At 38.6% G+C, this 12,315-nt stretch overlaps 1 protein-coding gene across 1 annotated transcript in view; it reads right to left on the minus strand.

Annotated features, from left to right (window-relative positions):
• The window catches only part of ATRN (attractin), a 151,380-nt gene that overhangs the window by 55,174 nt on the left and 83,891 nt on the right, over window positions 1-12,315 (minus strand). Inside the window, exons 23-24 of the mRNA XM_074147313.1 lie at window positions 11,842-11,920; window positions 11,280-11,437 (exon numbers count right to left, since the gene is read on the minus strand). Of these exons, the coding sequence (XP_074003414.1) occupies window positions 11,280-11,437; window positions 11,842-11,920 (237 nt within the window). The remainder of the gene's footprint in view (window positions 1-11,279; window positions 11,438-11,841; window positions 11,921-12,315) is intronic.

Here is a 12,315-nt window from a genome sequence, read left to right on the forward strand (position 1 = left end):
GTTAAAGAAATGTTAACATGAAAAATAGTAACACTGCTGCATAGGGAAAAATGAACAACCTATCTATATATAAGCTCTTATATTAGCATTAAAAAAGGACCGGTTGTTACTATCTATCACAAAAGGCTTTCATTTTGTCATCAAGAACTTCCAAGTAAAAAACTGAACTGACAAATCATTCTATCATGATGTATATCAATCCCCATAGTAAAAATATTCACATAAAGACACTTTGGGCCCAGGTGTAGGAACCAGGACAGTGCTAGTCTTGCATGCAAACCAGATTGTTTTAAGAAATAGCTACACATAACATTCAGAACTAAGGAAAAAAAGAAAAAAATAAACCAATTTAGAAAAAAACCCCAAAACAACCAAACAACAAAAAACCCCAATTATCCCAGAATTTTATTATTATATAGGGCTGAGATAGTACTACACCGCTCTGACCCCAACTCTCCCCACTGTTTGCCAACACTGCTGTGAGCAAGATTTGCCAATATGGTAAAAAAAAAAAAAAAAAAAATCTTAGTAATATGAAATCAGGAAACTAAGTGAGAGAAAAAGACATTTTAGCGACATTCCAGGAATGGTTCGTTTTTAACAAAAGCAGAACCACAGAGACATCTGAGAGCTGTTATTTGAGTGCTGGTGGCTGTGTCTTCATTCTGTCAGCTAAACAAGCCAGAGGCTTTCTGGTTTTGTCACCCTGTGTTAGTACAGGATGTATTTTTCCCCCGTGGTTCAGACAGGCTGTATCTACTGTTGCATTTGAGCATGTTGGCCTCTTATATTTTATTGGCAGTGCACTTTTCTCCTCTTCATTAACTCTGCTTACTATTCCCTGACTCTTTAAATAAGCTTTCATATAAGGAAATATATCTAGCTCTTTTGGTAGCTGTAAAAGCTTCCCAGCAATGGCCCACACTGCTCGTTTTCTGAAATATATTTGAACTTGAGGTTTACATTTACATTCAGCAGCGACACACTGTATTTTCAAGAAGAGCTATTCAGCAGAGAAGTACAGCAACTGCAGGCAACCAGCACATCACCACCCTGGGTGTACCCGGGAGAAATTAATTACCTAATGTGGACTTTGCTTCCACAGAAAATTAATTCTGCATATTTTTTTTTTAATATTATGCTTTCCAGCCCTGCAACTTAAAAGGAAAAGAAATAAAACATCAGCTTCCTTAAAACTAAGACAATCCATACGTATCTTACTCTCATACCCAGAAAAAAAATCATCCTAAGAAATCCTCATGGTATTATTAAATCTGAATTTCAGTCTATGTCTCTCCATTCTCCTTTAACTTTCCTTTTTTATGCAGCTAAAGTTTTGCAAAGCTACACGAGCAGACTGCCAACGCTATATGAAGATACTACAATAAACCTCACAAAGATAGATACATGAGTCACTACAGTTCATCCCAAGTATAGCTCAAGTCATCGATATAAAACCCCAAGATTTCAATGGTTGGGTAACAGGATAAAAATCCCATGCAAAAACACAGCACTTGGGGAAAGTTTATTGGGCACAATTTTCAAGGTTGCTGAAGCCACCACCTCAGTAAAAAGCACTGAAGTTGGAACGCTGCCTAGCAAGGGTTAACTGCCTTAGACAGAAACCCTAGGTTTTAAGGATTTAAGAAGCTGCTAACAAAAATACTACTTAATATGAAAGGGAACAACTTCTAAAAGGAGAAAAATGTCATCGGTTGATGCCAAAAATAAGAAAGCAAGAGCAGATAAAAAGGAAGCAGCTGTTTCATGTTTTAAAGTATCATTTAACTGTTCTGTTTTAAATCTTTCTGTCCCCAGCAGAAGATGTCAGTTTGCCTGTTCTGAAAAATCAGCGTGTAATTGCATGTCTCCAAAAGTAATTACATTCAACAGCAACTTTCATCAGATTAACAAATTGATTTACGTTTCATTGTTCGGTTTAAAGCCAACCTTTCAGCACAGCAAGAGAGATGCAGTGAAATAGGCTCAAAAGCACCTGCAGTTATATCTAAATAAAGGCGAGGGACATCATTAGCAAACAACTTCGGCATTCCTGTGCTTTCAGAAGAAAAAGAAAAAGAACATTTTTGGAACAGAAGGGTCCCAGAGAGCTAAGGATGATTATAACTCCGCACCTACATCTATTCTTCATTAAAGGTGCATGAGGAACGCTGAGGACCTGGCAGAAAAGCTATCAAGATCACCATCCTCAGTATGGTTTCAAGCCTACATAATTATTTTATCAAAGGAATCACTACCTATCTATACGTATTTTATTCTCTTTAGCCAACAACAAAGACATTTTTTCTTTCACTTTACCCTTACCAAGAGCTTTCATTCGATTAGCCTGTGGCTTTTGATTACAGAACGACATTAATTTAGAGAATGGCTGGAAACCTCCACGGGCCATGTCCAGTCCTCAGGAATATTTATGCCCTGTATCAAATGCCTAATGTTTCCTCCAGAGACGAATCAGGGTATTAGAGTCAGTTACAGACCCCGCTTTTTAACTGCAGTACGGTTTCTTCGCCCTATCCTATTGTGTGCATTATCAAAGCCCTTTAGTTAGGCTGTAAACCTCAAAGAGGTAACCCTAGAGAGCATCACTGCTGGCAATATGCATGTCACCTTAAAGAGGTTGAAAGCCTAAAATAAGGGGAATGTGTAAGCATGGGATCTGACATTCTTCCAGCTCTGTTTTTAAGACGAGGGGTACTGTCTTCCTCATCTGGCAGGAGCTAAGGGTACCCCAAAGCTTTCCTTGGCTGTAGCAAAGTGTCATCCATCATTTAGCTCTGCAAGAAAACAATGCTTCCCGAACCACATTAAACACTAAATGGCAAGTAAAATTAAAGCTTAATTGAAACTGGTATTAAGATTCATGCTAATGGAGACCACCTGTTTTACGGGTAACATTGCCAATAAAAATAGCAGGATGGGGAAACCATATCAGAAGAAGAAATTTAATCCAAAACTGCTTTAATGAAGAAGCTTTCCTTTGAAAAATGAGAACTTGGGAAGATTTCAGTATTTGCACGCTGCTGGACACAAGAACCATGAAACATTAAAATAATGATGATAAAGATCAGAGTAAGGGCTCTGTCTGAAGATTGTGAAGACTTTTTAGGAATGTAATTCCTGGCACTTTATAGAATTTTCGTTACTATTTCCCACTTAAATAGCGACTTTCAGCATAAGAGAAAATAAGCCTGCTTTAATCAGCCAGAGTGCCATTCCTTAGAAGAATCTCAATCTAGTTTATAATTCATCTCTACTCAGAAATCCAGCTGACACCAGCAGCATATAGCTCCATGTGAACTTTGCCTACATCCTAACACGGAAATATCTACTGGCTTAAGATACATTTACAACATTATTGCCAGCTCTGCAAAGCCAAATAGATGTGAAGAGAATCTGCTCTCTTACATTCCTACATATATTTTCAGCATATCATTGTAAACCAGCGGGAACTGCTTTACAGGTCAAAGGAGGCCATTAGTGAAAATAATACAATCCCAGAGCAAACCCTGCGGTTGCAGTGAGAAGCAGAGCAGAAGTCTTTTGATACATGGGAATAAACAGAGATTGGTCTGTTCCCTCAGACTAACAACTAAGGAAAGAAGAAAAGGTCATAAAACTGTATCAAAATTAGTAGTCGCAGGTGTAATATACAAAGCACTCCAATCCAAAAAAGTGTCATTTCTGAAAGCTTTATTCAGAGCAGAATCATACTCCCACGTCTATTTGAAATCTTATTCAATCGCAGCTCTTAACTGGAGCACTAAAATGTGTATTTTGCTTCAAAATTTGGATGCAGTCATCCCGGCAATATCTGCGCCAGCAGTAAGTTGACAAAAGCTACATAAGGCAGTGATGGGAGGGCCCCAAAGGAAGGCAGTTCATTAAAGAGTACATCATCCAAGAAGTTTGCACGGAACGGTTTACATTCCGCTGCTTGGGACGGGGACAGCACGTGCTGTGGTTTCTGTACACACAGCAGCAGGCACAGCGCGTAACCCGCGGATGCGCGAGTGTCTACACACAGGTTAGTGACAGTCACCCGGTCCACCACCAAAAGAAAGCGCTGCAAACAACAGCGGCTGATTTAATTACAGCACATTTGAGGCTGTCCTCAATTTTTCAGGTCTCCCATTTGTTACAGTTTCTGCGCTTGAACTTTTGGCAGCTCCTCGGAAGGCAGTGATCACTTCAAGGGAGATGAATTATTTCCACCTTTCGATTCATCATTCACAATTTCAGCAGATGAACCAGACAGCAATTCCACATTTTGAGTGGGTTCACAAACATTTTCCTATTTCCATCGTCTTTTGAAATATCTAGAATAATTATGACAACACATTATGTGACTGAATTAAGCTATCCACAGTGCATTAACTTTCTGTGTAGAAAGGAATAAAGCTTTAGAAGAGACTATATAACACCCACAGTCCTGAAATATTCAACTGGAGGAACCTAGAAAAAAAGCTTCAACAGCCCATGCAGAAGGTTGAGAAGCTAAAAAATGCAGATGACAGAGGCAATTTTAGCTATTTTTCCACTACAGCCTTTCTGAAATCAGAGTGGAAGGCAACAAATTTAAGTGACTTGAAAATTTCCCACTGGTTATCAAATTCTTCCAGTCCTCAAACACTGTAAGCTGCCTAATGCCATTGCAACGCTCCACCAACAAGCACATGCAGTGATGCTACGTAGTCACGGTGGCGCTTTTTTGAAGCCCAACATGATGATGAATTGCCAAGCAAACAATATATACTGAATATTTAGCGAGATTTTGCAAATGGTATATTTTGTATGCAAGAGGCTGGCAAAATCCGTTTGTCTCTTTTTGCTCCTTGAAGCGTTTGGCTCATAATTAACGTTTAAGCGCCTTCAAATTAAAATACTTCAACCAACGCAAGGAAAGAGAGGAGGCAATTGCCAGTTAATGATACAATTACAAACTGTGTTTTTTCCTTAATCAGCTCCTCAGCATCTTACATATACTCAGAAAGTGGAGATCAATGCAAAAGGCTTCATAGCGAGGGCTCTGAATCTCGGTGAAAAGAAATCTAAAACCAAATGGGACAGAATGTTAATGAAAACAATTGTTTGGGTATGGAACAAGACAAGAACATAAGTTTATATTTAGTGAGTGGTAGAAAACACCATCAACAGTAAGCTGTAATGGAGCAGAAAGCTTACAGCCATTTAAAAGGGACTGAAGTTAGCTGTATTAGCAACTCTAATTTTCACCCCCTGTGCATTCAGGAGAGGGACTCACTTACTGGAATCTGCTTCAGGTAAATACATGCTAGTTTAAACGTTGTTAAAAACTGCTGACATTTACACAAGTATCAAATACAGTCTCAAATTCTCACCATTAACTACTTGTCAGCTCCAGAACAGAAGTTTCACCTTTGAGTGAGCTGACTTTTGTCTGGACTGAAAAGTTCTCTGAAAGTTTCTGCACTGAACGTCCTTGCTTTTTACTGTAATATTGTATAGCTAAGTATTCGTATTCTATAGCTCTTTTCTAATCTAAGATATATTTTGAAAGAATAACATAGCAAACTTACAACACAGACTAAGAAAACAGAAAAAACAGTGGGGAAAAAGATCATATTACATTTACGCAACTACAGAAAAACGTCAACCCTAACAATATTCGCTAATGCTTTTCCAAAGAGTGCACTCTCAGTTTGGGGGAAGTTAAGGAATATTTAGGGCAGTGCTTTTCCAAGTGAAAGAGAGAAAGGTGAACAGCTGTGGTTTGCACAAAGCTGACAAAGCCACCGTGGCCGTGCCAAACAAAGTTCATTAGCAGAGAGGAGCAGCAAAGCAGAGAGACTGGAAACATCGATACGTTTTTGACAAGACCTTACCTGGGTTTTCAAGAAAGTTTGGCAAGCTAAGGTTTTAAGTGAACTCCGCAATGTCGCTTTCATACCCGGAAACCACTCAGGCAGGAGGTGTTAGGAAGCGGATTGCTGTATTTTGAAGGCTTTCTGCATTTTGCAGCTTTAGTTCTTTTATAAAATAATCAATTCATTATAGCGGGGAGGGAAAGACATCCTAAACCGATACACTTGACAAAAAAAAAAACCCCAAAACCCTGAACTGAAGTGGTTTTGAAGAGAGGTGGAGCAAGAAGAAAAAAAAAAAAAGCCAGAATTCAGCACTGGCAAGGACACAGCTATCTCTAACACAAAAGAGCATTTGTACTCTCCAAGTCCAGATTTTAACAGGCATGAAAATAGGGAAACAGAGACAGATTTGAATCAAAGACTTCAGAATAAAGTTTCTAATATTTTTTTTTAATAATGTGGATTGTAGATCCAATCCATGTAGATTGTAGACTCTACTTTTCTGAAGTTCTCTGTTGCAAGATTTTGCATATACATAAACACTTTTGTTTAGATACATCTACTGTATGTAAACTGAAAATAAGTCAGGATAAGAGCGTACCTACAATGACTGTTTATTATGATATTCAAACAAACAAAAAAGCCCCAAAATACCAGTAGGACATGCTGCGCTGCACAGAACAGACCAAACACATGCGTAAGCTGCAAGGTGACGCACACACACCCCAGGAGAGAATATTTTCCAGCAGTCTGGCAGTAGCAGAGTTTCACTGACTTCATCATACTTCTTATATTAAAACCACTCTATTTTCAAAGGGGAAATTGAAACATGTTCTGTAGCTGCCTAAACTTTAATAGTGTAACTGCAATGAGCAGAACTGTAGGAGGCAGTCTCTGAGATAAGAAAAACAGTTTGCATCCTGGCCATACTGCAACATGTAGTTGTAATTAAGGGGGCAACTTGCCCTGAAGTACTAAACCCAACCACATAGGAACTTTTATGCAGTGAAATAAGGGACGACCACTTAGAAAAGAAATAAGGGAGGGAATGTGGGAAAGGTGTGATTAAAAAATACTCCTGACAAGAAAGGAGTGCTGAAGGAGCAGTCAGGAAAGCGGAGAAGTCAAGAAGTGAGAAGCCACCCCATGGCTCTATTTTAAAATCTTGTAGTGAACCTCAGTCAAGGATCAACGGCTAGGAAGTCTTTGTCCCAAAAATCCATACCTTGAGTTATCTTCTATTTTATCTTATTGAAGATACACTTCTACAGAGAGCCAAGACTTCACAAAAAGAGGAAAAAAAAAGAGAAAGCAAATAGTAAAGAGGTACAGAAAGGACAGGTAGGAACACAGACTGCAATTAAGGGCAATTGAGGGCAGCTCAATCTGCCATGGAAGATTGCACAAGATGTGAAAGGGCACAGTGAGTCCTGGAGAAAAATCATACTTTTTTACTGACTTTCCTCTAGTTTTTCCTCTATGGAACCATTACTTTTCATAATACCATCTCCTACTCATCAACTGCTTTGAAAAAAAATTATCAGGATGGTGAGGAGGGAAAAGAAATGTTAGAGTAGAGCAGTACCCCTGGATGGTGTAGGTGGGTTCCTGGAGAACGACAACAAAGCCATAGCAAAGTAATGAAGAACTGCTATTGCAAACATGAGAAAGGTCCGACATTCAACACCAGCAGGTATGCAGAGATGACAGAAAAACATCAACTGTGGAAAAAAGAATTCTTAGCTAAAGAGCAAGCTAAAAGAAATCATAAGGACTACATATTCCTGGATGCGGTATTGCTGCTAGACTTCTTCACAAAAGGTTCTCTTAATCCATAAGACCTGTTGCTATTTCAGACTTTGTTTTGGCAAGCAAAAGGACATTAACAAGAGCTGGTGATATTCAATTACCTTGGATTGAATGCACACAAGCAAATTCATATTAAATTAAGGATAAAACGAGGTAAGTGTTTTAAGAGAATCAAAGTTCACTCTTTTCAAGTATGAGAAATTAAATATGACAGTAAAATCAAGTGAACTAAGGAGATAAGGAATGGGAAAGCAGCCATCTAAGTATTTCTCTCAGGTCAAAGATGCAAAACTATTTGAACACTGCATTCTCAGAACTAAACTCAAAAAGGACATTAGGAACAATTAAAAAGTCTACACATTATGGAGAGGAAAGGATTCATTAGCAAGAAGCCAGAAAGTAGTACGGAGATAAAATAAGAACTGCCAAATGTCAAGCTATGCTAGACCTCAGCAAACTATAAACAAAATAGCAAGAGATGCTTAAGCCATAGAAGTAAAGGAGACCAGAAAGAGAAAGGGAAGAGGGGATGCCGTAAGGATAGGCAAGAGATCAAAACCAATCAGCTACATCCCTAAAACTAAATTACAGTCCTCATTAAGGACAAGGACACTGAACATAGGTGCAAGGCAAAGTGTCCAATGAGAACAAGGTTATAAAGAGAAACACAGGCAAGGTGGAGAAAGAACCTCAAATATTTCAGTGTGTTCAAAGTCAGTGAAAGCAGACAGCATGCATCCCAGCACTCCAAAAGAAATGGCACATGCCATAATGTCTCTGGTAGCAAGCTGTTAAAGCAATCTACCAGTTGAGCGTGGCACTATGGAAAATTTAAAACTTATATTTAGAGGAGGGAGAATCTAGATATTCACACTGCCAAAACCTCAATAGCATGCAAAGTTTCAGGACAAGTTTTGAATAAAAGAACTGAAGTAGTAATTGAAAAACTAAATTCAACAAGCAATAGAGCTGACAACAGTAAACTGTGATATACCAGCCCACTATTTTCTGGCGGTAAAAATATTTAATTGTATAGACCTAGGAAATACAACTGAGCTAATCCAAATTTCATTATGGATTTCAATACATTGGAAATTCCTGGGTGAGACAAAGATGGTGAGAATTATTTCAAGAATCATAGTGGTCAAGGGGGACAGAAGTTAGTTCAAGGATGGTGTTTGGACACACTTTAACAAATATCTTCATTAATGATGCAGACCCAAAAAAGAAAGTGTGCCAACTACCCAACCTGCTGACAAAGTCGAAGGAGATCATCAATAGAAGTATGGAAAAGAACCACACAGAAAAACAACTGGATGATTTTCAGGACTGGCAATATTACCCAGTAACAGCAGCAGGACAACATTTTACAATGCTATTAGGCACTGCGAAGAATGTTTGCTATCAATACTGGGAGCTCATCAATTGGAAACAAGGATGTGAAAGAACAGGGTGTATTAGTCCATATTAAAATGAGTAAGGACTGTTAATTGCTGCAGCCATGAGAAGAAGCAAAGCAAAATACTGCCATAAAAGGACCTAGAAAAGCCCATAAAGAACATAGAAGTACTGCTGTACAAAGCAATGGCGAGACCTGATGTCTGTGACTGACCAAAACTGTAAAAGCCAGATTAATACAAACAAGGGCAGAGGGAAAACAAATGAGGCAACAGAACCTGAATAACCTGTTTCACAGGACAAGATGATGGGAGTTTGTCTTGCTTAAGCCAACAAACAAACACTAAAGGCTGAGAGAGGATATGACCTGTCCAAATTCATGCAGGGGAAAAGAGGAAGACCCAGCTGCCAAACAAGAAAATGGAGGGGACACTTAAGCTCAATGACAGCACTAGCATAGGAAAAGCTAGCAGAAATTCACCATGAGTACAGGTAAGGGTGGAGACTGGAGTAAACACAGGAGAGCTTCAGGGATGGGAGACAGCACTGTTCTTAAAACATCTACAGAGTCCTAACACACAGTTCTGCATCAAGAAATAGCAAATAAATCAATCAGGGTAAGGGACAGTCCAGCACTGTTTATGGAAAGTAATTTATCCGTCAATATAACCTGTAAGTTAAATAAAATATGATTTTTTTCTGACCCTGTGATTACCAATTTGATAAAAGAGAAGCCTGAATATTTAAATAAATCATTACACAAGTACCCACCTTTGTATACGCAGGACATTACTTTCCCTACTGAAAACAGTACGTAACAAATAAAAACAATGAGGCTTAGTACTTGCTGCTTGAGTATCCAACAACATAGAGGTTTTACCTTGCAGCTCTTGCAAACTCCTCTACAGCTAAAAATTAGGACTTGACAATGAAGACTAAGACTTTACTGATGTGTAAAGTGAAGACTCTTCAGCTGGAGAATGACTATCAACATTGTAAGTGATATTAAAAGGAACGAAAATGCAGTCCAAAGTCAGACTATCAAATCTACCAGTGTGCAATCAACAAGACAAAGTTTCCTGAGTACTTAAAACCCACCGTCTTTACCAGAAGGTGACACAGACATTTCACAAGTATTCATAATACTTTTTTAAAAGTTCAGGAAATACTTTGAAAAATACCACTATAGCTTAAGGACTTTTTTTTCCAGGTGGACCTTACTTCCTTGCTCATTATTATCATGTGCATTATCTTTGTTGGAAGTGACTCCTATGGTGATTTTGGGTGACTGGTATGTCTGAAGTATCAAGTAACTCGATGTGAAATCATCAGCTTTCATAAAATAATAGGCTGAATAAGGGTGAAGATGGAAGAATACGGGTTCCCACATTTGACTAAGCTTCTTTAAAAAGGCAGAATTCAAATACACAGAGCCTCATTTGAGATCTCTCTTCCAGACCTAGAAGTTCTTTTGTCCTTCAAAGGGTGCCTGTACCACCCTGACTACGCTGCAGATTGACACTTGACTTAGCCCAGAGCAAGAAGGCGGCCAAGGTTTCTCTGAATTATTAGCTGCCGCGCCAGTTGCAGTTTCTGTGACTGCACTTTGTGATCTATGAGTATTTTCATGATCCACCAAGCTTCATCCACTGCTTCTTCAGCACTAGCCTTATCATCACAGTCAGTCTGACACCTGAGGTAACGTGTGTTAACTGACTGCACTGAATTAAGGGAAAAAATGAGCTTCACCTTATTCTGCAGTTACCACCAGCCTTGGGCAGCACAAGGAGAAAGGGGGTGGCCTTCAAGCTGTGCCTTTTGTGAACAAGATGTTAAACAGCGACACTAAGAATATTTCCTCTGTTTTCTCATTCCAGGCTTGGGTTTTTGGCTATACAAGTCTTTGTTGCCTTCAACATCAATACCTACACATTTAAAGCCAGAAACCTCATTAGAGCATAGCCCTGTTAATAAGCAAGCATCTCACGTTATTTCACAGCGCGTTTTCAGATCCGCTGTGCTGAGGCAGCATCAGAGGATGATGCACCTTTTTGCTCTTAATCAGGAATATCAAACCCTTTGTCTGCTGCAGGATTATACTGAGAACTGGTTCAGCTTGGACCATGCAAAGCACACCAAATTGCCACATTGCTTGAGAGAAAGAAAAAAGTACTTTTCAATAATTATACACATTTTAAGATCTCCTACCTGTATTTTTATCGGCCATGTGAAATTGCTGACATAAACAAAGAAAGTGATGTTTGGATTGTTGCGGAAATCAAACTTCTCATTGGAGAAACTGTCCTTGTATTCTTTTATATTGGTTCTTGAAACAACTGGAATTTCCTCCCCAGCCTGTGTGCCAGCTGTTTTCAAATGTTAAAAAGTAGTAAGAAAAGATGTTTCAATGTACATTCTCAGTGGCAAACAGAAAGGGCAAAGCTTCCTGAATTTTAATGTTATGAAATTAACTATTCATCTGAACACTACCTATTCTAAACTGCATTGCATTATCAAAATCACTGGATGCCAAAATATTGCTTTACTAAAAATCAAATTTGCACCTTCGATGTTTCCAAAATACACTATTAAGACAGAAAAATATAGTTCTTTTAAATATTTTACTTCTGCCCCCAGGCCTAACATTTAAAATCATTACAGAACACATTCCTAGGTTAAAAAAAAAAAAGTTTCCCCAGTTAAATTTGCATTTCTTCAAAACTGGTAACTGAAGCAAGCTATCAAAAAGCTTAAATCATGCTCATTTTACCTGCAAAACTTGTGGACCAAGTAATGTTGAGGTTGAAGTTTTTAGATGCATTGATAAACATGTCCAGGTCTCTGTTTTGCTTGGGGGAGAAAAAAAAAGAAAACCCATTTTTTGGATAACAGTTTTACTGTACTGTTTCCTAGCACCTACACTGGAAAAAAAAAAAATCTTGGAACTTGTTATCTACATGAAGCAAATACATCAAGCAAAAAACCTACATTTTCTGAAAGGAGTATTCTCCTCCCCAAGGAAAGCATAATAAAGAACAAAACAAGTAACAGCCATAGAATAAATCAGGAAAACCAGAGACACAACGTATTGTGTGAACAACAAGCAAAACTAGAGTTGCTCAGCAGTTGTTCGAACAACCGCAAAGAATCAACTGTGGTTCCTTATGAAATTTTACCATGAAGATTTGGAACTGCGTGGCCAAGCCAAGCTCAAAAAGCTCTGGTTGCTTCGTGGAGCTGGACA

This window comes from Numenius arquata, chromosome 5, assembly GCF_964106895.1.
Source record: "Numenius arquata chromosome 5, bNumArq3.hap1.1, whole genome shotgun sequence".
Lineage (NCBI taxonomy): Eukaryota > Metazoa > Chordata > Aves > Charadriiformes > Scolopacidae > Numenius > Numenius arquata.